The following is a 26,821-nucleotide window of genomic DNA, read 5'->3' as shown; positions in this document are numbered from 1 at the left end:
CTGCCTTACTCTCAGCTGCAGTGTTTTTGGATCCCAGTTGAGGGCTGTATATCTTACAAGGTTGTACAATCTTAGAAGGGACATGGCTGTGACTGTCATGAGTGGACCCTGCACTTCTGAATTTGCCACTACGCTACTCCCCCCCGCCCCTGGCCAAACATCTTACAGACCAATGCTGGAAACTACAGCAGCAGAACCTGGCTCAAGCTTCCAACACCCCGAGGCTACTGTGCTGTTCCCAACAATTCCTACTTTTGCTGGCCACCCCCTGCAAGCATTAGGAGCCCCACTCAGAAAGACACTGCCAGGGCAAGACCCTCAATGTCTCTTCATGGCTCAGTTGCTGCGTAAGCCCAAATGCTGAGCTCCAGAAGCACAAACTCTCCCAGTCTGAGCAGGTACGATCCTGTTTGAAAGCTCCCAACTTCACCTTTTGTTTTCTTCAGTTCCATCTTCATCATGATTTCCTAAATAATGTTGGCAGTTAAGGTAAGGTTTGCAGGAGCTAAACTGCCATCAGACCAGAGCACGTTGCCTAGTAGTCCAGTCCTCTGTGAGCTTTGCAAAATCTCAGGTCACTTGTCAGTCAACCCAGGTAAACTTTGCTAAACCTGAGCTGCACAAAAGCTCCATTATAAGGTCCTCTACATCCTCTATGACATTGCAAGGGATCCTAAGCCATTTCAGGCATCACCAGGGAGGTGAAGGGGACAGATGAAGGCAGGAATTGGTGTCTGGATGGTGCAGCAGGAATGTTTAAAAGTGTCTGCTCTGGCAGGGGTGGGGGCTCTGCAAATTATCCTGGGCTGAGGCTGTTTTCTGGCGCTTTTGAAAATCATGCTGCTCCAGGTTGGGTTGCTTCTGCATGTGGGCTGGCCCCATTGCCAGCTGCAGCACAGCTGCTTTCTCTGTTCTTCCTCTCAGTCTTTCTTCTGGGGATATTTTTGCTGGCTTTCCTGGATTATCTGCCAGGCCAGAGCATTCCTCGATGTCCTCCTGGGCTGAAGAGAGGCTGTAGCAAGCAGAACCCTTTGTGAGTCATTCTCCTTTTCTGTGGATCAACTTTCCACCTAACCTTTCCTGCCCCCATAGCTTCTCCAGCCCCAAGTTCACCCAGTTTTGCCATTAACTCTTTAAGTGCTGCAGCTGATATTCAGTACCACCAAGGCTGCCATCAAGGGTAGGCCTGGTTGGGCACCTGCTGAGGCCCAGTGCCAAGACCCCCGGAGTGGCTCCTCTTCTTCCCCGTTGCCACCTCTTGTTCCCCTGCCTCTCGCTCTGGCCCTGACAGTGGTGCTGGTGAGAAGGAGGAGCAGGAGATGCCACAGCCCCCCGGCTCCCTGGCTCTCAGCCTGCCAAGCAAGCAAGCGGGAGCCATGATGAAGGAGAGGAGGAGGAGTGAGAGCAGCAGGTGACACTGGGGGTGAGAAGGCAGACTCACTGAGGGAGGGGCCCTTGGAGGGGGTCTTGTCCAGGGGCCCTCCAGAACCCGGAGCTGGCACTGAGTAGCACCCTATGAGTAAGGGTTAGTGGAAATGAACGTGAGCAGGAGTGCAGCATGTGCAGGAGGTCAAGCTGTCAGAAGCAAAGGAGAATTTCCGTCTCTGCCAGCTATTGAAATCCAGATGTTTTCACCACTGTCTATTCTCCACTCTTTGGACTGTTTCACACATTACACAGGCAGCAAACCCGGGTTTGTCCCCAAGTTTGTCCCCAAGTGAAGGCTCTTCAGGGAGCCTCAGCCAATTCTGGCTCTCTGGTAAGTGTGCCTGTATGATGCCCTTGTTTCCAGCCACCCATTTGTCCCATTCCCACTTTACTCTCTGAGTACGAGGAGCCCCAGTGATGAACTGGACACATTCCTGGAGGGGAAGGCTGTCAATGGCTACTAGTCCTGATGGCTCTGTGCTGCCTCCAGGATGCCTACATATGCTAGTTGCTGGGGAACATGGGCGGGAGGGTGCTTGCACTCAGGTCCTGCTTGTGGGTTTCCTGTGGGCAGATGGTTGGCCACTGTGTGAACAGAATGCTGGACTGGATGGGCTTTTGGTCTGATCCAGCAGGGCTCTTATGTTCTTAACTTCTTTCTGTGTGCACTTCAAAAAATATCACCGTTAACTTGTGAAGAGGCACTTTAACTCATGTTAAATAGCCAAGAAAAATATGGGCTAGATATTTTAATATTTGTGCTAATATACTAGATATCCTTATGATATAATCTGTAGCTAAATTTGAATGCAGGCTTCTCAAACTTAAATCGTAGGCAAAGAAATTATGGACTTGCAGGGGCTTTTAAAAAGAGGGTTGGGATCAGGCATGCTTGGGGGTTTTAAGCTCTCTAAGTATTCCTCTGTTGAGGTCAGCTGTGGATGATTCCTCCTTGCCCAGGTTGAGCACTCTGCATATGCTCAACTGAACTCTTGTGCTCACTACTGTTTCATGTGGTCAGGCAATGAAAGTGGGGCCCCAAGGCCAGCTTCTTATTATAGCCCCTGCGCTTTAGCTTCTGCTGTGCAGTCATTTTGACGCACCCGGGATCCCACGGGGCGTCCAGGACCCCTTGCACTGCCGCGAGGGATGCTGGGTCGCAGCTTCCAGAGCCTGCGTCTTGGGTGGTATCGCAAGGCATCCTGGGATGCCTCCCTTAAATCGCAGCGGCTTCGTTGGTGCCCTGAGGAAGCTGCTGCCCCCCGGGGCCAGCTGGGGCGCGAGCGGGCTTTGGCCGCGACGGGGGCCGCGGTGGCAGGGATCGCTGCTGGCAGGATTCTAACTGAATTGTTCTTTCTTTCTCTCCCCCCCGCCCCGTTTCTTCCCCTTTTCTCCAACGCCGTGGAACTCGCATCTTGCCCCCATGTGGGTCTCTGCGCTGCGCCGCGCTGCTCTGGGACGTGTGCGGCCCGCTCGTCACCCTCGGCGCGCGCTCGCGGGCCCCCGCCCGTGTGTCCCGCGCGGCGCGCCCCCCTCACGCCTCGGCCGCCCCTGTACCCCGCCGGCCCGCGCCCCGCCCTCGGCTGCCCCCGTGCCGGCGCGCGGCGCGCTTGGCCCCAGGCGTGTGATGCGCTCGCGCTAGCCCCCTGCCCTGCCCTGCCCTGCCCTGCCCTGCCCGCGCCCGCATCCTCGCCCCCGCGCCCGCGCGCTGGCCGCACACCCCTCGGGCGCCCGGAGCATGCCGCTTAGCCCGGCGAGCAGCAAGCATGAGACCCCGGAGCGGGAGCCGCCGGAGCAGGAGCAGCAGCAGCAGCCGGAGGAGGAGGAGGAGGAGGAAGGGCAGCCTCCGCCTCAGCCCTGCGTCGTCAACGGCGATCCCGGGGAGGGCGCGGGAGGCAGCCTCCAGGAGGAGACCCTGTATGACACCATCAAGCCCGCCGCCGCCGCCGGCGCCGGCCCTCGCAGCGCCCAGCTGGCCTCGCCGCCCGGGCGGATGGACGAGCCCGCGCCCAGCGCCCTTGTCGTGCGCGTCGGAATTCCGGACCTCCAGCAAACGGTGAGCGGGCGGGCGCGCGCGCATCTGTGCCCGGGGCTGCTGCTGCGGGGGGGGCCCGTCTGCCGGCCCGGCAGGACAGCCGCTGGGCCAGAGCAGGCGGGCGCGAGCGCCGGCTGCCTCCCCTCCGCCTCCCGCCCTCCCGCTCTGCCTGCGGAAGGCTGGCGAAACTTTTACGGCAGCTGCAGCCCCCGGGGCGGGGCGCGAGGGACCACCCCACGGGGCTTCCCTGCCCCTCCGGCGGGCCGCCCTCAGCCCAGCGGGGCCCCTTGCCAAGCGGGATGCCAGGGGCGCCCCCACCCAGGCCATGTGCTTCGTGATCGAGGGGGCTCGGATGGCGAAGGAGGGGCGGGGGAGACGCCGGGCCGCACTGGACCGTCCCGTCCCAGTCCGAGCAGGACGGCCCGGCCCGAAGGGGCGCCATCTGGGAACTGACCCCTGCGCCCCTTCCGGCCGGGGCAGGGGCGGGCAACAGCCGCCCTCTTCCCCCCTAGCCAGCAGGGCGGCAGTGAAGGAGCGAGAGACTCTGGCTGGTGGGTGGGGGGCAACGGACAAGGCGTCTGTGGGGTGTCCCGCTGCAGAACCGGTGTGTTCCTGTTTGGTGGGGCCGGAGTTCTTGGGGGTTTTCTGAGCGTTTGAAGGCGCTGCAGGGTGCCCCCCCATCCTGTGAATCTGAGGAGGGGCTGTTCAGTCTGTGGGTGTTCTGGGTGCTCTGGGGCTCTGAGCGGCATGGTGTCCTGTGAAACGGGATTGTGCGTGGCTCTCCCCCCGCCCCGCATCGCCCCGCCCCGCCTTCTGTGAGGTTGGTTCCACAGTGCTGTGGGGTGTGCTTTCTGTGAGGCTAAGAGGCTAAGAAGGAGGCTGTGGCTTCTGTGATCCTGTGCGATGTCTCTTCTATGGGTCTCGGAGAATGTTCCGTGGAGCTTTAGGATGCCCTCCCCCTGTCTGGGGTTCTGGGGTGTCCTGGCCATACTTATGATGTCTGGAGTTCAAGGGGCTGATGGAGTGTACCTGTTCTATATGCCATGAAGCACAGAGCGGGGCTGCCCCTTTTGTGGGGCTGCCTGGGGCGGAGGGTCTCTCCTCACTCGCTGGTGCACTCTGAGCCCCGGTTCCGTGGGCTCTGCAGGCTCCCACACAAGGGGGCAGCCCTCCCAGCCAAGGACACTGGGCAGCACTCTCCCTGTCCAGGTGCTGTGGGGGGGACAACCCAGGCCTTTAGGTGGAGGGGAGGCCTGTGCTCTGTCCCCAGCCGCTTCCTGGGGCTGAATTCCTCACTGCACCAAGAGAATGGGACTGCAGGGGTCTTGCAGAACAGCCCCGGGCTGGGGTGGACAGTGATGGCTGTGCTTGTGGGGCTGGAGAAGGGGGCTGCTTGGTACCGTGGGGGCAGGGGGATGGTTGTGGACAATCTTGATGGACACACACAGGGGGAGCTGCCTGATGCAAGAGTAGGGCAGAGCTGTTTGGGGAGGGGTGCAGAAGGATCGCTTTCCATGGTGCTGTTGCAAATGGCTCTCCATCCCTTAGCCAGCCCCTCCTCAATACCTTCTTGTCCAGCAAAGCTCTTCCTCCACCACCAGGCTGTCCTCCCCCCCACCACACACACACACACTGCACCTGCAACTCCCTCACCACTTTCCCTTGGCCCTGCCCCAAACCCAGGGCTTGGCCCCGCGGCTGGACAGTTGCCTCTTCTAGGAAGCGGAATGAATGTTTTATAGGAGGAGGAGGAAGAGGAATTCCTACAAGGATGGGGAGAGTGTCAGGGTGCCAGTTTGGGCTGAGTGGCCTGTTTCCCTCCAGACAGGTGGAGGAGGAAGGCTTGGTGTGCCTGGGTGGGTGGACTGGTGCAGGCAGGGGTTCTTGCAAAGGTTTCTTGGCCACTGCTCTGGTGCTGTGGTGATTGCCTCCCACAGGAGACTCGCCAAAGCCTCAGCTTGAGCGCCATTTGGAGACATTGTTCTGGTCTCTTCGGTATGGGCTGGCGTTGGGCAGCCACGGCTCAGCTTCACAGGGACTGAGGTTTTTGGCTAGGGCATGTTTACTTATTGAATGAGGATGGCTTTTAAATGACAACCACTTGAAAGCCCCAGGAATGTGGCACTGATGGAAACATGTTCTCTTTCTCTCTTTACATCAAGAGCGAAAGATTGGGGGGGGGGGTGCCCTAGGCATACGCATGAGTAATAATAGTAATTCTGCATGTTTACATACTGCATGTCTAGTGTCCAAAGTGCTTTGCTTACATTATCCCAGCAATTCTTAGCACAACCCTGCAAGGTAGGCCAGGACTATTATTATCATCTCCCCCACACTGCAATGCACACACTCTTAATTCCACGCTGCCGTTATGTTCATTTACAGAGGACAGACGTTGCTGTGGGGCGATTGAAGGCAGAGGGAGGTGCTGGAACTGGACAGGTGTCTGTTGGAGAAGCAGGGATTGCAGTGACGATGAGAGAGCGGATCTCTGGATGCGTACACAGGGCAGACGCAGGAGAGGGAGATGGCTCAGAAGCCGCATCAAGCCCTCTGGGAGCCCCCGCCACAGCCCCCAAATTACGAAATACTCTTCAGGCGCAGGGCACGATGATGCCCTTCTTAGGGCCAAGGGGCCGCCTGCCCAATGGATTCGCTTCTGCCCCCCCTTCCCTTTTATTTATTTTTGTTTATCGGACTGTGCTTCTGTTCTGCCGTTCTTCCCTTAAGGAGAGTGGTGAGAGAAGGAGAGTGGTGGAGCAGAGAGCACTGGAGCAAAGTGTGGGATTTGCCATTTAGCTGTCTTTGCAGCTAAGGAGGATGTATGTATGCGTGCGCATTCGCTTGTAACAAGTGGAGGAGGAGAAGAAAAAGAAGACCGGGGGGGGAATTGGGGAGGCAAATAGTGTCACGTGAGAATCTGGAGCAGATCGCTTCATTTTGGGAGGGGGTTGAGCTGGTGGGGATGGTGAAGTGAGAAAGAGTGTGTGTGTGTGTGTGTGTGTGGGCGGGGGGGATACATCACACTGGGACTGGATGGCAAGGGGGTGTTTTGAGAAAATTGCCACTGGGTCCTACTGGGACCACTCCCCATCAGAAATGGAAAAACTGAATTTCCCCCTCCCCCCTGGAACTAAACTCACTGGTTGCTGGTCAGAGCAAGTCAGCAAGCAAGGGCAGTGCCTCAGTGAGAAGGCGGAGGTGCCAGGCAGCCTCGCACCAAGCGCCAGGTGCCACGCTCTGCCAAGTCTCGCATGCATGGCCTGGCCTCCGCCGCCTCCTAGAGCTTCAGCCAGCCCATTAACATGACTTCAGCACCGTGGGATAGCCTTGTCATATGTGGAGTAATAATAGAGGAGAGTGCCTCTGAGGGTGTGCAGAGTGGAATTTCCTTGCCCCTGAACAGTGCTAGCCAGCTCTCCCTTCCTGGTAGTGAGAGCGAGGCTGCCTAGGCCAGTGGGTGTGGAGGTCTGAGCCCTAGAACCTCTCCTCTTAGTAGTTACCCATTGCCCAAGATTGGATACCTGGTATCTCTGTGTTGGTACAAATGTTTGGGGGCTGAGGTTTTGCATCTTCTTGGGTCCTGCAGTGGGGGCCCTGCAGCTATGGAGGCAAAGGGTTTCCCAGGTGATTTGTTGTGCAGGGATCCAATCCGCAGGGAATTGGGGTTCTCTGAGGACTCCTGCAGAGTTCGGATCCTCCCTGCTTGTTCAGTGACATGCAGTGTGTGTTCTGCTGCCCCCACATTAGACCCCTGCCTGCCACGCTGCCCTTTTCTGCTGCCTCCCCCCACTGTATGAGGTGGAGGGGTGGGAAACTGAGGGCAGCGCAGAGCAGGGTGTGCAGAGATGGGAAGACGCCCCCCCCCCTGCATCTGCATCAATCCTCTCTAGTACTCGGGCATCCTCTTCCCCACAGTGGCCAACCACATGCCGCCCTGGGAAGCCCACAGGCAGGACAGGACAGGAGGGGAGGGGAGGGGAGCAGGATGCCCTGCAGATGTTTGGCATGCGCAGCGACGTCAGGGATGGGGAGACTGCTGTGGGCCGCTGCTGCACCCTGGGAAGATCCTGGGAGGGCGCTCCTGTTGTGTAACTCACGGCACAGGCTTGGAGAGCACTTGTGGCTGCATCTTGCTCTCTTGGAGTGTGGGTGGAGGGCGTGGGATGCTCAGGGCTGTGCAGGCTTTGGTGCTGGCAACAGGTAGTGGGAACGTGCGGTGGATGATGACACACTGGAAGGGCTATGCCCAGACTGCCTGCCATGTTTGGAGGGGGGAAGAATTCCCCCATGGGGTCAGGTTGGCCAACAACCCTGGGTGTTTCCCGCTTTCCCTGCTGGCATGGCTTGGGCGTGCCATTCCCTACGAGCGTGCTTCTCCGCTGCCCTGGCTCTCTGCTTGCGGTGCACTGAAAAATGGATTGCCTAGATTGGGGTGGGCAGAAGGTGGATCGGGACCAACCGGCTGGTGTCTGGGTGGCGTGCAGTAGATCTGCAACAGGGTCTTGACTCGTAATTGCTTAACAAGAGTGACAATTAAAGGGCTTCCACTCCCCGCACCACCACCCCGCCCATAAATCAGGCTGCTGAAATGAAGAATGCTGGGGGAGGGAGGGGAACCAGGAGTAGACATTTGTCTGAAAGGACTCCAAGCTCAGCGCTGGCACCGAAAACAAATTCTTGGCTGGAGCCATGTGCTCCGATGCAGCCTGGTCCGCAATCCTGCCAGGTGCATACTTGCCCCAGAGCCATTCTTTCTCACCCGGCTCCAGCTGGTGGTCCTTGAGGTTCTAGAGAGAAACAAAGTAGATCCTGGAAGGGTTAAGTGTGCCTGCCCCTAGTGCAGATGGCTGGGGGAAGCGGCTCTGTAGCAGGTGCTGCTGACTGGACAGCCATGGCAGCAAAATAACGAGAGCTCCGTAGTCAGAGGTAGGGCCCCTGTGTGCCAGGTGCAAGGGTCAAAGCCACTGCCTTTGGTCCTGCTTGTGGGCTTCTCGCAGCTACCTGGCTGGCCACTGTTGGAAGCAGAATGCAAGGCTAGATGGACCTTCTGAGGCTGGTCCAAGTCTTCCTCTGGATGCTCACTCCTTAGGAAGTTTGGGTTTGCCTCCTAACTCTGGGGCTCGCATGCTTTTCCATCGTGTGGGTGAAGTCCAGGCCCTTCTGTGTGCCGGAGATTGTAAGAACGAAACCAGGAGGTGGTAGTCACTCTGGATTAAATCATGCAGTGTGCAGCTCGTGTCTCTGGTGTGCATAAACTGCAGTGCTGCATGCGCTGTGATCAGCCACGGAGATATGGCAGCATGTTGGGCAGTTGCACTCCTGACAAGCAGATCCAGCTGGCCTGAGCACCACTGCTGCCCACTCCCCTCCGTGGCCACTACGGAGCTATTCCTGGCATCCTGAAAACAGCTGAGTGGGTGCATGGAGCGCACCCGTCTAGGAACGCTGAATGTAGGTCACACTGAAGGATCCTGGAAAGCGGCAAGGCAAAAATGGAGACAAGGAGGAGCAGGCTGCATAGGAGTGCGAGGGGAGTTTGAAAGCAGCCCAGGGCCTTGCCAGCGATGCCTCCTGCCTCTGAGGCTGGGGCTCAGGGCATGTGGAGCCACAGAGGTGACCGGTGCTACACAGCCCACAGGAAGGATGTAGTCCTTGCCGAGAAGGTTTCTAAAGCGACTTGTGCAGGGGTGGGGAGGGAAGGGCATGGCTTGGCAAACGAGCCACAGGGAGCTGCAGCCATGGAGGAGAGATGCTGCTGGCAGAGTGACTCGTGGCCAAAGTGGACGTGACGTGGGAGACCCACAAGCAAGACTTCACACAGTTTTTTAAAGTAGCAGCCATGGGGGCAGGGAGTGGGGCTGCCAATTTGGATCAGGAGCACAGCGGGGGGGGGGGGAGAAACACTGTTTTCCTGATTCCAGTCACCCCCACAGAGGCATTCATATGATACCTGTATGTTTCGCCCCAAGGGCAAATAGCAGTTTTGGGGAAAGGGATTTTATTCATGGAAACAGAGTGGAGGGAAAGGATTAACCACCTCCCCTCTGCCCCCCAGCACTATGGTCCTTATCTAAATCATCCTCTCCCTGCACCCCCTGTGGCTAGCCAGAGCACTTTAAAAAAAATGTGAAACCCTTTTCATGGAATGCTGCTCTGTTTTGGTTCTCAGTTGATGTTTAACTGATAGAGAAGGTGAGTGGTTTTTCCTGAATTAAATCAGGAAGCAGGTTTCCCTTTTATCCCACTAAAGGTCAACACTGCCAACTCTCAGAGGAGGACCCTCCCTTTGGTTCTGTGTGAGTCGCTGTTAGGGGCAGGGATCATGCAGAGGTGTGACAGGCAGCCTCCTCTGAGGGCGAGGATCATTCGGCTGTGCCCAGGAGGGACTGACTGACCCAATCACAGCCAGCGCATGGGATTGCCCCTGCCTGCCCCCGGGCACGTCTGAGCAGGCTGACTGGAGGGAGGCAGAGGCCAGCCATGACTTGGAGGGAGGCGTGGGGCAGAGGGCCGCCTCCACAGACTGGCCCTTTGGCCTGGCAGGAGCCTGGCGTTGTTGCGCACGGCCATTGGCTTCCCTCAAGACGTGTGCAGTTCTGGAATTGCTGGGTGACTGGCGAAAGGCGTGGCTTGAAGATGTCACTGTGTGGAAGCAGGGAGGGTTGGGGGTGGGCACGGGAGAAGCAGCTTGCCAGCCTCAGGATGTGGGGCAGTGCAAGTGAATCCAGTGCAAATGAATGCGCCTTCACTTGGGTGGGTTGAGTGGGATGAACTTAGCAGTTACAAAATAGGTAAGACATGAGGAACAGCAGAAGAGTGAAGAAAGGAGCAAGTGGAAGAAAAGGTGTGAGGATGAGGGGACAGTAGACCCCCAAAATACCCGTGATCCAGGCTTACGTCAGGCAAGAGATGGGAGCAGAGCGCTTGCCCCCGGAGCCTCTCATCCAGCTTGACCATTCACATTCTTACAATCGGAGGCAGGCTTTAAAAAGAGTTTAGATGAGAGCAGAAAGTCTGCTTTGAGGTCTAGAAAATCCAGCATCCACGGAGAGACCTAGTGCCCCCAGCTGCTGCTGCCTTGCAAATACCCAGCAAGCTGCTTCTCTTGATCATGGGAGAAACGTCCAACAGGGAACGACTCATGAGTTTAACAGGCACGTGGAGGCATCAGGTGGAAATTCAAAAAGTCTAGGACTGGAGGGCATGAGAAGGCAGCGTGCAGGGTGTAGATGAACACGCGGCTTTAAAATGGTCCACCAATGAATTGCCAATATTGGAATCAAAAGATTTTCAGAACTAATTTCGGCAAGTGCTGTGGAGGTAAAGACAAAGAGAGAGGAGGATGTTCTGGGGCAGGGCAGCGCACACCAGTTGGATCGTGGGCCAGAAGTCTCCCGGAAGGTGCAGATGGGTACATGTTTTCAAATCCTTGCCTGCAGTCATGAGATCTAGAAGCTTACTTCTCCCCACCCTGATGGCAGCTGCACTTTGTAGGAAGCCAGAACCCAGGACAGTTATCACAGTCCTTGGGTGTCCAAGGAATTGAAGACTGCTCAGTCTGCTGGGAAACCTAATCTACGCAGGTAGGATCCTTCGTACGTCTACATGTGTTTTTGTGCCCCAAGCCCTGTGGCTTTAGGAGAACGCAGGATGCCCGGAGCTGCTCGTAAGACCAGGAAGACGGTCAGTCCAGCCCCTGCAGGTGGCTCCCATGAGCCGGCTGGCTTGGCTGCGCCACAAGGGAAGCGAGTGGGTGACTGCGCGGGAGCTGGGACTCCCCTCCACAGCGAGACTGGAGCTCTTGGAGCAAGCGAGAAGGCAGCTGCTGCTCCCCCAGAAGCTTGGGGGTGGCAGCGGCTGGCTTGGCTGGGCAAGGTCTTCTCCAGACAGTGTCGTGTGGGAAATGGGGTCCAGAAATGAAATAAGCAATGAGGGGAAGGACCTGGTTGAAAGAACTGTCTTGGCTTACACTGCTGGGGGAAATCAGCTGCGGGTGCTGGTGGTGGTTGGGAAGCAGCCTCTCTGTGGCTGCGTTTCCTGCAGCCCCCAGTGCATGCAAGCCCGGGGCTCTAGATCCTGTTTGGGAGAACCATTCAGGAGGACTTCCTGCACTGAGCTGGACTCAATGGTCTTACAGGCCCCTTCCAACCCTACTGTGCTATGATTCTGTGATGCAGGAGCAGTGCGGTGTGAGCTGGAGGAGGGTCGGCCATCTCCCACAACTAGCTTCTGCATCAGGAAAGCTTTTGCTGTAAGTCCCTTTACCTTAGGGAAGGAGAATTCCCACCCTAACTCAAGAATCCCCCCACCCCATTTCAAGGGCCCCTTTTGCCCAAAATGCACAAGGCTTGAAGAGGGTTTATTGTAACTCTCCTGCTGTCCCCAGATGACCCTAGGAATGGTAGCATGAATTCCTTCTTCGAGATCTTCAGCCTTTCTGCAGAAATGTGGTTCCCATGAGTCTCCAGTTGGGAACAGAGACAAAGTGAAGCAGGTTTGAAGCCAGGTTTAGACACATCACCTAGAGGTTGATCTGTAGCCTGCGCTGTCAGGGCCTCTGTTGCCCTGCTTGCAGAATCCATCCTCAGAGCAATGGAATTCCATCCTGCCTCTCCACCCCCACCCCCCAATTCCAGTTCGCCAGATATCCTGCTGGCTCCTCCCTCACTTCTTGGCCTCGCTGGGTTGCTGCTGTGGAGAAGAACAGAGAGGCATAGCATGCCCTCATCCTCCCTCTCGCCTGTGCTGTCCGGGAAGGAGTGTGCTCATACAGCCCTGCAGCCGTGTCTTTTTTTCTGTGTGGCTCCTGCTGCTGCAGCTGTGGCCAAGACAGCATGATGCAGCTCTTTCTCTGGAAGATGCTGGAGGTTTCTTTTGGTTCTGTGTCCTGCAGATGCACAAGGATGGAGGGACAACCGCTGGCTTGCTAGGACTGTGCTGACAAACTGGCTAGGCAGTCTCCCAGATTTATCTTGGGTCTGACCCTCTACTTGTTACCCCAGGGTGCATGTGTGCGGGCGTGTGTGTGTGTGAGAGAGAGAGGGGTGGGTGGGGGTTATTACTGTGACCGTTTCTTTTCTATCTCACACCAAGGAGAGCCCCCCCCCCCCGGCATGCAGGGCCTCCGCTCACATCATAACGTGTGCACAGCGCTGGGAGAGGGTGCTCTGGAGCCACAGCACCAGCTGCCCTGCTCCCTGAGTCTGCACTCAGCGTCGCCCTACTCATGCCCGGAAAGGCTCCCATGGGCATTTCTGTGAAAATCTGGGTGCCTTCTCTTTGTAAGCCACCCAGAGAGCTTCAGCGATGGGGCAGTACAGGAAGGTCAGAAACGAAACAGAGGAAAGCCTTGCTCGGCCTCCCTTGCCATACTGTTCCTAATTTTACAGTCACCTGTTATGTCCACCATCACCTCTTGGCCCCCTTTTTTCTAAACTAAAGGTGGCTGCTTCGTGGGGAAGATGCAGGGCACTCTCCCTGTGACGCTGCCCTTCTCGGCAGCTTCTTTTGCAGCCTGCCTGTGGGCCTCTCCCAGCAGCCAGCAGCGGCCCATCGTAAGGCAAGAAAAGAGAGGCACGCTGGGCGCACAACTGAAACCGGCATTGGGGCGGCAGGACCGTGACGCAGAGGGGAGCCCCCGAGGTGGAGCCTGGCCAGAGCCCACTGGCCCAGAGGAGCCATTTTGTGCAGGCGTTTCCACTACTGTTTTAGAGAGTTGATGGTGATACTGGTGAGGATGAGGACAATGATCATAATAATGACACCCTCCACCACCACCACTTCCTTTGAGTTCGTAACTAGCCTATTTCACTTAGCATGACAGTAAATGGTTAACAAAAGTAGGCAAACGGCCAACTACTAGAATGGTCAGTTAACAATCCAATAACTCATCCACAGAACTGGCAAAGGAAATAATGTGTAATGCAACACTAAGCAACTTCTGTGCACTGGGAAGCTGAATAATTTTACCCTATTAGTCTCTTCCTATACATGTCTGGAAGCTTTTCCTTCCATCAGTGGAGGGCTGCAAGCTGAGAGGTGCACACACTGCTGCTGCACCCCATCTGAGATGCACCCCAGGGGTGCAACCCATCATCCCCAGCCAGCCTGGTCAAGGAGAGTTGTAGTCCAACACATCTGGATAGCACCTGGTTAGGGAAGGCAGGAGGAGACCATAGTGACCTAGGCCGGCTTTCCCCATCTTTGGACTACAACTGCCATCAGTCCTGGCCAGTATAGTTAATGGTCAGGGTGGATGGGAGTTTTAGTTCGAAGGCTGGCATAGATGAGCCAATATGAATATGACTCATGTAAAGCAGCTTCATCTGTCTGAGTCCCCCATATTCCAGGGGACATTGGCAAGAGTTCTCCAGGTGACCCACGGGGGCCATTCTGAAAGTTAAGTGCTCCTACTTGTATTTTGAAAGTGCAGGTAGGAAAGGGACCAGGGGACGGGGGGGAGCAAGTGGTCACAGGTTACAATCTTCAGTTTCATATTAGCCAGAAGCAAGTATGTCGCTCTCCTCTCGCTTTGCAGTGTATGCATCTCATATTAATGTTTGAGCATCCTAAACTATGAAGGATGCCATTTTCTGCCTCCTTTCCTACATGCCCTTTCAAACCATGAGTGCCAGAATACTGAACTGGGGGCGCGGGGGAGGTGCTGCTGGAAGGAGCATTATTTTCAGGGCATGAGGAGAAGATGTTGCTGCTCCTTTTTTCCACCCACTGCCTGCCTCCTCCCCGCACCCCCTGCATTGGTCCAAAGTCAGGCTCAAGGGAACAAACCAGGATAAATTTGCAACAGAGTAAAACTTGCAGAACAAATTATGCAAAAAACTGCTCAATTTCCAGAATTTGTACCAGTTGCAGAATCTAGCTTTTCTGTCTACAGAAGGTTTCCTCTTGTCTGTGCAGCGTGCAGATGGCCATGGGCCACCTTGTTGCTCCCCAGAGGGCTGCCCAGATCTCCCAAAGGCCCCTCTGCTTGGCATGGCATCTTCACGTCCACTTGGGCAGCCTCATCAATGAGCACGGAGCTCCAGTTTGGCCAGCAAGGCAACCAAGGCCTGGCACAAAGCTCTCTAAGCCAGGAAGCAAACTGGTGACCTGGTGTACCACATTAGCAACCGGCTGTCCCAAGATAGCTGTCGCAGGTGGGCAGGCAGCATGCGGGCAGAACGGGGTGCCCCACTGGACAGAGCCGGCTTCGCTGAGCCCAGGTTGGGGAAGGGCATGTCGAGGCAGGCAGGTGGCAGCAGCAGGAAGTTTGACACCCCCTCCTTCGAGGAATAGGAGGAGCCGGGGCTTTCTGTGGGTGTGGGTGGCGGCGGTGGCACCAAAGCTTGCGCCAGCAGAGCAAGCTTCTGGCAATTGAGCCGGGAACAGTGTTGTTAAATGTGGGCAGGTCTCCCCTCCCTCTTGCCCTGTGCAGCTGATGCTCGTGGGGCTCCTAGCCAGTGCTCAGGTCCTGAATCGCAAGCCCCCTTTAAGACTGTGAGAGGCCTGGGGGCTGAATGCTCATTTCAAGCCCCTTCCTGCTTTTCTCACTGCACCCTGTCAATGGCCCTTTCCCCAACTTTGTGCGGGGGGGGGGGGAGAAAACCCCCAGATACGCATACAGTCTCCTCAGACATAACTAATTGACCTCAGAACTAGGTCAGAGAATTAAAAGACAAATACGTACTGCTGGATTTACTTGCAAGCTTCAGCCCTCCTCCTGCACACGGGGCCCTCTTTTCACATCTCATAAACTCATATAGATATCACACAGAAAGTTAACTGAGTTTACTGTGGCTGAGCCCGCATGTTTTCCTGGCTGCTCTCGGCGGCGGTGACGACGCCATCATTCTTTCCCCCAGCCAGGCTCCCAGCCAAGCTTCTGGACTCCTTGGGGGTGTCAAGAAGAGAAAGTGGAAAGGAATGAATGACCTGTAGGTTGGTTACGTTTGCAGGTCAAGCAGGATAGTCGGGGCAGATCTTCCCACTGAAGTCAATGGCCAGGGCAAACCCAAAGTATTGACTTTGAAGATGACACAAAGCTAGAAGGGATAGCCAACACTGTAGAAAACGATCAAGATCAAAAGGATCTAGACAGGCTGGAACAAAATGAGATTCAGCAGAGATAAATGCAAAAGTCTTAAATCTAGGCTTAAAAAAAGATCAAAGATGCAAGTATAGGATGAGGGAGACCTGGCTTGGTAGCAGTACATGTGAAAAAGAGCGAGGTGTCTTAGTGGATCACAAACTGAATACAAGCCAGCAGTGTGATGCAGCAGATAAAAAACTAATGCAATCCTGGACTGCATTAAAAGAAGTAATAAAGAAGTAATAAAAAAGAAGTGATAGTTCCACTCTATTCTGCATTAGTCAGGCCGCATTTTGAGTACCGTGTCCAGTTCTGAGCATCCCATCTTAAGAAGGACATTGACAAGTTGGAGCGCATCCAGAGAAGAGCAACCAGCATGGTGAGAGGCCTGGAAACACAGTCCTATGGGGAACAGTTGAAAGAGCTGGGCATATTTAGCCTGGAGAAGAGAAGGTGAAGGAGGGACATGATCGCAGCCTTCAAATATCTGAAAGGCAGAAGAGGGAGCAGACTTGTCCTCTGTTGCTCCCGTGAGCAGGACTGAAACCAACAGGAGGAAATTGCAGAGAAGCAGATTTTGGCTAAACTTTAGGAGAGACTTCCTAATTGCAAGGCCTGATCATTGGTGGTGAACAGACTGCCTCGGGAGGTGGTGGGTTCTCCTTCACTGGAGATATTTAAGCACAGGCTAGATGGCCCTCTTGTCAGGCATGCTGTAGCTTCACCCTGCAGTGCAGAGCCTTCATTGTGCAGGGGGTTGGACTTGATGATCTCTGTGGTCCCTTCCAGCTCTATGATTCTGTGACTTTACTCCAGGTCCTGAGGTTACATTTTCACTTATGTCAATGTTGGTGCCTTGGAAGGGAAAGGATCCAGTCATGTCAACCACTAAAACATAGTACTTTTTGTGATATGAATGTGGCCTTGGGTGGCCCCTTATGCATCAAGAAAAAGATATGAATAAAAATTGCTGAGGCTAATTTATACAGTCAGGGCCAGAAATATTGGAACAAGGATAACTGTTTTAGCAGTTGGCCTCTGTACACCACCACACTGAAGCTGAAAGGAAACACACCCAGATGGGAGCGAAGTCAGGACTTTCAGCTGTAATTCAAGGGGTTTGACAAAGGTGGGGCACTAACCATTCAGGAAGGACAGCCAGTGGCAGACACAACACCCATCGTTGGTGGCTCATAAGTAGTGGAACGAATGGCTGGCAAGCAGCTGCATGGCCAGGTGTGGCCTGTTTCCTGGGTGCCCCATGTCCAATCAAGCAGATGAAAGGCCTGGAGGTGGTTCTGTGTGTTACATTAGCATTTGGTAGCTGTTCACTTCCATCCTAAAGAAAAAGCAAAGTGGCTGTCTGATGAGGCTTTACAAGTAGCCAAGGAAAGAAGGGAAGTGAAAAGCAAGGGAGAAAGGGGAAGATATAGCCAACTGAATGCAGAGTTCCAGAGAATAGCAAGGAGAGACAAAAAGGCCTTTTTAAATGAACAATGCAAAGAAATCAAAGAAAACAACATAATGGGAAAGACTAGAGATCCCTTCAAGAAAATCAGAGATCTCAAGGGAACGTTTTGTGCAAAGACGGGCATGATAAAGGACAAAGAAGCAGATGAGATTAAGAAGAGGTGGAAAGAATACACAGAAGAACTATACAGGAAAGATCTGAATGTCCCTGATAGCCATGATAGTGCAGTCACTGAACTTGAGCCGGACATCCTCGAGAGTGAAGTCAAGTGGGCCTTAGGAAGCATTAGTAACAACAAAGCTAGCGGAGATGACAGTATTCCAGCCGAGCTATTTAAAATCCTAAAAGATGATGCTGTTAAAGTGCTGCACTCAATACGTGAACACATTTGGAACACTCAACAGTGGCCACAAGACTGGAAAAGGTCAGTTTACATTCCAGTTCCAAAGAAGGGCAATGCCAAAGAGTGTTCAAACTACCGCACCATTGCTCTCATTTCACATGCCAGCAAGGTGATGCTCAAAATCCTACAAGCTAGGCTTCAGCAGTATGCGAACCGAGAACTACCGGAAGTACAAGCGGGGTTTCGAAGAGGCAGAGGAACTAGAGATCAAATCACCAACTTTTGCTGGATCATGGAGAAAGCAAGAGAATTCCAGAAAAACGTCTATTTCTGCTTCATTGACTACACTAAAGCCTTTGATTGTGTGGATCACAACAAACTGTGGCAAATTCTGAAAGAGATGGGGGTACCAGACCACCTTACCTGTCTCCTGAGAAACCTGTACAAGGGTCAAGAAGCAACAGTAAGAACCAGACACGGAACAACTGATTGGTTCCAAATTGGGAAAGGACTACGACAAGGCTGCATATTGTCGCCCTGCTTATTTAACTTATATGCAGAGTATATCATGAGAAACGCTGGGTTGGATGAATCCCAGGTCGGAATTAAGATTGCTGGGAGAATTATCAACAACCTCAGATACGCAGACGATACCACCCTAATGGCAGAAAGCGAAGAGGATCTAAAGAGCCTCTTGCTGAGGGTGAAAGTGGAGAGTGCAAAAGCTGGTTTGAAACTCAACATTAAAAAAACGAAGATCATGGCATCTGGCCCCATCACTTCCTGGCATATAGAAGGGGAAGAAATGGAAGCTGTGACAGATTTTACTTTCTTGGGCTCCAAGATCACCGCAGACAGTGACTGTAGCCATGAAATTAAAAGACGCTTGCTCCTTGGGAGAAAAGCTATGGCAAACCTAGACAGCATAGTAAGAAGCAGAGACATCACCTTGCTAACAAAGGTCCGTCTAATCAAAGCTATGGTTTTCCCAGTAGTAATGTATGGCTGTGAGAGCTGGACTATAAGGAAGGCTGAGCGCCGAAGAACTGATGCTTTCGAACTGTTGTGCTGGAGAAGACTCTTACGAGTCCCCTGGACTGCAAGGAGGTCAGATCAGTCCATCCTAAAGGAACTCAACCCTGAGTGCTCATTGGAAGGACAGATACTGAAGCTGAAGCTCAAATCTTTTGGCCACCTAATGCGAAGAGGAAACTCTCTGGAAAAGACCCTGATGCTGGTGAAGACTGAAGGCAAAAGGAGAAGGGGACGGCAGAGGATGAGATGGATGCAATGAATATGGACATGAGCACGCTCCGGGAGAGAGTGGAGGACAGGAAGGCCTGGCATGCTATGGTCCATGGGGTCACGAAGAGTCGGACACTACTGAACGACTGAACAACAACAACAGCTGTTCACTGGAACTCCCCACATGAGGGCCAAAGAGGTGTCCATGCGAGAAAAGGAGGCCATCATTAGGCTGAGGAAACAAAAACCCATCAGAGAGATCACAAAAACAGTGAGAGTGGCCAACACAACAGTTTGGAACATCCTGAAAAAAGGAATTAACTGGCAAGCTCAGCAACAGCAAAAGGCCTGGCAGGCCACAGAAGACAACTAAAGCGGATGACTGCAGAATTTTGCTCATGATGAAGAGGAACCCTTTCACCACTTCTATCCAGGTCAACAACGCTCTTGCGGAGGTAGGCATGTCATTGTCAACATCTGCAGTCAAGAGACAGCTTTATGAATGTACATACAGAGGCCTCACAACAAGGTGCAAACCACTGGTAACGCTCAAGAACAGACAGGCCAGATTAGCCTTTGCCAGCAAACACCTAAAAAAGCCTGCCCAGTTCTGGAATAAGATTCTTTGGACTGATGAAACCAAGATTAACTTGTACCAGAATGATGGGAAGAGAAAAGTATGGAGAAGGAAAGGAACACGTCAGGATCCAAAGCATACCACCTCATTTGTCAAACACGGTGGAGGCAGTGTTATGGCGTGGGCATGTATGGCTGCCAATGGAACCGGGTCACTGGTGTTTATGGATGACTTGACTGCTGATAACAGCAGCAGGATGAATTTTGAAGCAAAAAGGGCTATACTTTCTGCTCAGATTCAGCCCAATGCTGCCAAACTGATAGGACGCCGCTTCATCTTGCAGATGGATAATGACCCAAAACATACAGCAAACGTTACCCAAGAGTTTCTGAGGGCAAAGAAGTGGGATGTTCTTCAATGGCCAAGTCAGTCACCTGATCTCAACCCAATAGAGCATGCTTCTCACTTACTGAAGACAGGACTGAAGGCAGAAAGGCCCACAGACAAGCAGCTGAAGGCAGCTGCAGTGAAGGCCTGGCAAAGCATCTTGAGGGAGGAGACTCAGCATTGGGTCATGTCCATGGGTTCCAGACTTCAGGCAGACATTGACTGCAAAGGATTTTCATCCAGGTATTAAAGGCGATCCTTAAGTTTGAAATGATGTCGGTTTGTTCCATTACTTATGAGCCACCAACGATGGGGGGGGGGGTGTATGCCACTGGCTGTCCTTCCTGAATGGATAGTGCCCCACTTTTGTCACACCCCTTGAATTACAGCTGGAAGTCCTGACTTTGCTCCCATCTGGGTGTGTTTCCTTTCAATGTCAATGTGGTAGTGTATGGAGGCCAACCGCCAAAACAGTTATCCTTGTTCCGATATTTCTGGCCCTGACTGTATGTATAGGTGCAAATTTAAAAATAATTACTATGATTGAAATAACAGTGCAAAACATCTCACTCTAGTGGGGAAGACTGTGGCCAGGTTATCTGCATGTCTCTGCCCAGTCTGCTCTCCAGGTAGTAACGATTGATGGGCAATTCCCAGTCCAACCCCTGCTTGGTTCCTCCATTGTGTGGCTCCTTCCAAACGCCTCCCCTTGTTCTCCCCCAACAAAGTGCCTGCCTGGATGCTGTGATTCCTTGTGGTACGTTTGTGTGCCTTGAAGGGCCACCGTAGCTCAGTGGCAGAGCACCTGCTTTGCATACAAACAGTTCCAAGTTCAATCCCCAGCGTCTCCAGGTAGGGGTTTGTAAAATCTCTTGTCTAAAATGCTGTTCACGTAACTGGATATATGGGATGCGTGGAGGATTGGACTGCCCCATCCTCCACATGTTCCTGTTACCTGTGTGAATTTCTGCAAGAACTTAGTCTACATCCAAGGCACTGAAAATGCATGCACCTCACTGATTTGGGACCCAAGGTGCCCTTCACTGGCTATGAACTGTGTCACCAGTCCTGTGTCCTCCCCCCCCCCCCCCGTTTGCTGTCTTTAGAAGAGCAAATGTTCTGAGCAAGGCTTTTGCCTTTAGCATGCCCTTACTGGGTTGCTCCTGACCCAAAACATCTGGGCTGCATCCTTGGACCCTGGCCGGAGCCAACTTTGCTATGGCCAAAGTCTTGACCCCAGTTTTACCTCTGCGATTAAAACTCTTCTGCGAAGGCAGGGTACCGCTTCTAGACACGTGACGTAAAACTTGGGCTTAATGTTTTTGCTTTTAAATCTATCATGTGTTCATTTCATTTTATTTTACTTTAAGCAGAACATAGATATAGTGGGCAATCTGAAACCTAGCTGTGAGAATCAGTAAGATAATGGTTATTCCTGGACATAAAATCTATAGAGAGGAGGACAGGGATGAAGAGTGGCTCCACCGATGGTTATTGGGCACAATAGCTAAATGGGCCGTCCGTCTTCAGAGGCAGTGCAGCTCCCCATGCCCATCGCCTGGGGCCCAGCAGCAAGGGAGCCGTTGCCCCCTGTCCTGCTCGTGGGCACCTTGGGTGCTGTGGCTGCCATGGGAAACTGGAAGCTAGACCTTTGGTCTGATCCAGCAAGGGAACAGCTTCTTATGTTGCATCCTTCAGTTCTGGTTTTCTATGCCTAATTCTGTACCGGAGCTCTGATTTCTTCATAAAAAACAAACATCCCCTGCTCCATGAAGCTTAAAATACTTTTTGTCTTACATTATCAGGGCTGCAACTCTAAACCCACTGACTAGGCAATAAGCCCCACCGGATACCGAGGGACATACTTATGAGTAAATATGCACATGATTGTGCTGCGCATGGGCTTAATGGAATTGAAGGGAGGGTCTGAAGGAGCTTGGATACCACTGAGGTTCAAGGAGCAGAACAAGAAACAGACACACCACCAGCAGCTCAGTTCATACGAATGCTTAGCCTTCTGTTTAACTTGCTCTTGGATGAAAAATAGGAAGGAGGTGGTGGTAAAATATGCTCAGTTTCCTCGCGTGGCGTCAGGCTTTGGTGGTGAGGGAAGGAAAGGGTTATTAGCAGACAAACCCTCCGTGCTTCAGTCCCATGCATGCTGTCCAGCAATCATATGTTTTGGTATCACCATGGACTCCTGGCTGCCATGCACGGGTCTACTCTCATGTCACAGAGGGGCTGGCAGGGCAGTCACAGCGCAGGGAACTCACTGATCATGGGGGCTTTGGGAATCTTAGCCTTGCCATCCATGGTCCATGCATGTGTTCTGTTTGGTGAAAATCTGTCAGTATGGCTTGGCCACTGACGCCCTGTGTCCTCTTTTCCCAAGGCTCAGGGCTGACTAACAGACCAAGATCAGCAATCCGGAGGTCCTTGGGAGTTCCACACAGGTTAGGAATAAGCAGAGAGCAGGGGCAAGGCAGGCTCTTGTGAAGCCAGCAAGAGGACCACAGCAAGCAGGGCTCAGGCAGGAAGTGCAGTCCAGCGGCCGCCCCAAAAGGCCCTCACGAGAGATTCCGTCGAAGGGGAGCTGAGTGAGACACCACTGCTGACAAGGCTCAGGCAGGAAGCACAGTCACAAGGCCATCCGGGGACGCTCCCGAGCGCACTCGGCTCCTAGGGCTGGTGGCAGGGCAGTGGGGGAGAGGGTGCTCCCAGCAGCTCCCAATTGCTGTTCTTAGGCAGAGGCTGTCAGAACCCCGCCCAAGATCCAGCTGGTTAGCCTCTGAAAAGAGTCACCTCGTGAGGAGAGCCTCTGCTGCTGGGGAGCTCCTTACTCCTAAGGAGGCCTCTGCTGCAGCCGCGTGCTTCTGGGCTCGAGGAGTCTGGCCAGCCTCTTCAGTCTGCGCCACTCCCAGAGGCGTGAGGCTGTCCTCTTCTGCCCCGAAGCACATCCCTCCTCCTCCTGTGGGGGTAGGTCCCAGGCCGGGATTACTGCAGGGCAGGATCCTCCAGGCCCTCTGACCCTGGTGGGCCCTGAGCCTCGGCAGCTGCTGGGGACTCTGGGTCTTCTCCTGAGGAGGAATCGTCCGGTGGGGCAGGGCGTCTTGGAGCCTTGGGATGAGAGAGAGAGAGAGAGAGAGAGAGGGAGGCAACACTTGTTGCTCCAGGGTGTGATGTGGGGAGGAAGCAGGGGGGTGGAGGGGGGGTGAAGGATGCTCTCTCTCTCTCTCCCCCTCCCCACCCCACCTCTTTCCACTCAGGAGAGGACCAGGGCAGCAAGGGTACATTCAGGTGGCTTAGGCCAGGGGCAGGAAACCTTTTGGGGTGATGGGCACACACGGCAATTTGAGAAACTCTCATGGGCACCACCACAAAATGGCTGCCATGGGACCACAGACAAGTAACCTGCCCAAAAGACTGGGTATACAGCAGAGGTGGGGTCTAAGCCCCAACACACAAGACAACTCCTGTGAACCCAGTTTTCAGCACTAACAGAAGCCTACAGCCTTGGGCATGCATCTCCAATGCTCTTAAGTGCCCTGTGGCCAGGCGCAGCCCTTTGCTTGAACCTGCCCTCTGCTGACTCGGAGGGTTTGCCATCTCGCCCCGGATCGTCTTCTCGGACTGGCAGTGGCTGTCTCAGCTCTGTAGCAAAAGGGGATCTTTTCCAGCTTTGCGGCTTAAGGTCTATGTAACGGAAGACGCTGAGGTCTGTGGACGGGCTCCGCCCCTGAGCTGCAAGCACGGGTGTGTGAGGGAAATGGGCTGAGGTGTTGTCGAGGTGAAGCGTTCCTGCTGCCACGCCAGCATGTGCACTTCTGCCACGCTCCAGTCGATTCTGTGGGAGGCCCTGTGCGGGATTGCAAGGTGTCTGTACTGGTGTGGATCAGGCCAGTTGTGCGGGCAGCCAGCATGCCTGGGAATGAAGTGACATTCTGCCTAGAGACAGTGTAAGCATGCTGTGTGCGTGCGCACGCGCGCGCATATTTCAAGGCAATGAAAGGAGCATGCTGCCTTTTTTCCTCTGAGTGAATAAAAGCAAAACAACCCCCTGAGGCAGCTGGAAGAGTGGCGCTTGAAGAGGAGGCGTGCTTTCCTCTGGCATTCTCTGAGCACTGCTGTGTGTGCATGTTCACATGCACACACCGGGGGCACAGCTGTAATGCTCTTCTATGCAGCTTGGATGACAGAGCTCCACGCCCATGAGGCTTTTTGCATGATGGCATCGGAAGGAAACTGCCACCAAAGGGGTGGGGTGGGGGCTTCCTCTGAGCCAAGGCGGAGCCTGGGAACCTGTGCTTGCGAAGGGAGCCTTTGAGGCCCCATTGCATGGCCTGGGAGCATGAGATGAAGCTGAAGCTAAGCTGGTATAGCCCTCATCAGTCCCCTGGGTGGGAGGCCACTAGGAGGAGACCTGTGTAAAATGGCCAGTGTGGTATAGTGGTTAGAGTATTGGACTGGGGCTCGGGAGATCTGGGTTCTAGTCTCCACATGGCCATGAAGCTCACGGGGTGACTCTGGTCCAATCACCACTCACAGCCTCACAGGCTCATTGTGAGGATAATAAAATGGAGAGGAGGGGGATTATGTGAGCCACCTGTGGCTCCTTGCGAGAGGGGACAGGCAGGATATAAATGTAATAATAAATAAGGAGAGCCTTAAAGCTGGATGAGGGCGAAGGTCCATCTAGTCCAGCATTCTGTTCAGACGTTGGCCAACCAGCTGTCCCAATGGGGAGCCCACAAGCAGGACACGAGTGCCGCAGCACCCTCCTGCTCATGTTCCCCAGAAGTGGGTATACACAGACATACTGGCTCTGGTAGTGGAGGCAGCATGGTGCTATCGGGACTAGTACCTGAAAGACACCTGGGTCAGTGACAGGCGGCCTCCCTGGGAAGAAGGTTCCAAAGCGAGGATGCTACAGCAGAGAAGGGCCTCCCTTCACACAGCGGAGGGACCCCTGGAAGGGCGTCTCATGAGGATCTAAGTGCTCTGACCAGCTCGTGGGAGGGGAGGAGAAGTGCCCCCCCTTCATCCGTTCTCTTTCCACAAAAAACCATCAAACAGCAGCATGAAGGAGGAACTGCTGCCCAGTGCCTTTTGATTGGTAGCAGTCGGAGCTTCCTCCTGGAAGGTCACAGCCAGGCCTGAGCTCCCACTTGCAGCTGTGGAACGGGCCGGCATGCAAAGCCTCACACATCCCCTGCTCCAGCAGAGAGCTGGAGGTTTCTACAGACTCCCCTGCGTCAAGTTTGACAGCCAGAAGCAAAAAGGCACCATCAGTCAATACATTCCAGAGAATCTCTTTTTCAGAGGCAAGAAGAGATGCAGAGAGAGGAAGACAGACAGACTGACAACGTCATTCCTGACCATTCTGGAACAGCCACCACCCCACGTACATAAGCAGTGTGACAAATTGTCTGGTAGGCAGTAACGTGAAGGAGAAGTACAAAGCACACACTTGTTCTCAAGAAAGGTGATTGGTGGAGTTCCACATATGAATGGGGTGCTTGGTTTGAGAACGAAGGCAGGGAGCCCGAAATGTGGAGCCAGGAGAACCTGGCGAGGCCTGATTGCTCGTGAATCATGGTGGAGGGCTCCATTGTTTAGCCCTCCCATCCTCTAAGGAGCTCACGGTGACGTACCTGCTCTCGCTCCCTGTTATCCACACAGCAACTGTGTGAAGTAGGTTAGGCTGAGAGAGAGCGACTGGCTCCAAGTTCACCCCGGGAGCTCCATGGCTCCCCCAAATCTGTGCTCCGCCACACTAATGAAGAAGGCCAGGGCTAGTAATGTCCAGCGATGGGCCTTTCAGTTCCAGCCAGGGTGCGGTTGTTCACCTCCCAATAAACCATTGGCAGGTATGGAGCAGAGAATAAGCAGCCATTTCTTTGCTAGCCATAGGGCTTCTGAGTCACAGGTAAAATAGCTGCATGCAGCGAGATGCAGTTTGGGTCAGGGGTCATCTCACAAGCCCCCAGTGGTGAGAGGGTCTCAGCCCTGACTTGGACCAAGTCCTGCATGTGTCTCTTCTCAATGTCACACCCAGCGAGGAAGGGTGCAAAGAGGATCTGTGTGAGGACCTGTTCTTTCTCATTGCTCTCATTAACAGCGTGAACAGCAAAATTACCAAATTTGCAGCTCTTACAGGGAATTGCTTCAGATTGCTAAGCCTCTGCATCTGAAGGGTAGGCATGAGATCATGTGGCCCTGAGAGAGTCAGCAGCTCCAAATGGCAGTTGGAAAATTCAGTGTTGATACATGCAAAGTGATGCACATGGGGAGGAGTTACCCCAGCCACACTTATGCACTGTGGGGGGTCTGAATTAACTATTACCATTTGAAAAAGGGAACTTGGAGTTATTGCTAAGAGCTCCTGGTTCACCTCAGCTCAACATGCTGCAGCAATCCAGAATGCAAACAGACTATTAGGGAAAGTAAATGGAATGCCATGAAAATGCGTCTCCTTCATAATGCCGTTCTGGTCACTTTGCCTTCAAAAGGAGATAATAGCAGTGGAAAGACACAGAGAGGAGCCTGAAAAAAGGTCGAGGAGTGTGGAACACTTTCTATACAGAGAAAAGCTGTGAAGATCAAGGGACAATTGGAGAAAGTTTGTATTATGGACCTGTTTTGCCCATCACAAGGAAACAACAGTGAAGGGTGCTTTAATCATTTCCCATGCTTTTGAGTTTCAGGTGAAGGAAAGTGTGCATCTGTGCATAGAATCATAGAATAGTAGGGTTGGAAGGGGCGTATAAGACCATTGAGTCCAACCCTCTGCTCAATGCAGGAATCCAAGTCAAAGCATCCCTGACAAGTGGCTGTCCAGCCTCATCTTGAAGGCCTCCAGTGTGGGAGAGCCCACCACCTCCCTAGGTAATGGGTTCCATTGTCGTATTGCTCTAACAGTCAGGAAGGTTTTCCTGATGTTCAGCTGGAATCTGGCTTCCTGTAACTTGAGCCCATTATTCTGTGTCCTGCACTCTGGGAGGATCGAGAAGAGATCCTAGCCTTCCTGTCTGTGACAACCTTTCAAGTACTTGAAGAGTGCTATCATATCTCCCCTCAGTCTTCTCAAGGCTAAACATGCCCAGTTCTTTCAGTCTCTCCTCTTAGGGCTTTGTTTCCAGTCCCCTGATCATCTTTGTTGTCCTCCTCTGAACCCTCTCCAGATTGTCTGCATCCTTCTTAGAGTGTGGTGCCCAGAACTGGACACAGTACTCCAGATGAGGCCT

General features: G+C 53.7%; 1 protein-coding gene across 4 annotated transcripts in view; it reads left to right on the top strand.

The window, feature by feature from the left end:
* The window catches only part of SHANK3 (SH3 and multiple ankyrin repeat domains 3), a 512,191-nt gene that overhangs the window by 70,626 nt on the left and 414,744 nt on the right, over positions 1-26,821 (top strand). For all 4 annotated transcript variants that reach the window (XM_084808829.1, XM_084808827.1, XM_084808826.1 and 1 more), the window contains one exon: positions 3,049-3,484. In XM_084808829.1, the coding sequence (XP_084664955.1) occupies positions 3,167-3,484 (318 nt within the window). In that variant the 5' untranslated portion in view covers positions 3,049-3,166. The remainder of the gene's footprint in view (positions 1-3,048; positions 3,485-26,821) is intronic.

This window comes from Heloderma suspectum, chromosome 7 (genome assembly GCF_057233095.1).
Source record: "Heloderma suspectum isolate Gila_16-S chromosome 7, 16-S_ref, whole genome shotgun sequence".
Taxonomy (NCBI): domain Eukaryota; kingdom Metazoa; phylum Chordata; class Lepidosauria; order Squamata; family Helodermatidae; genus Heloderma; species Heloderma suspectum.
This window is presented reverse-complemented; position numbering and strand designations above follow the sequence as displayed.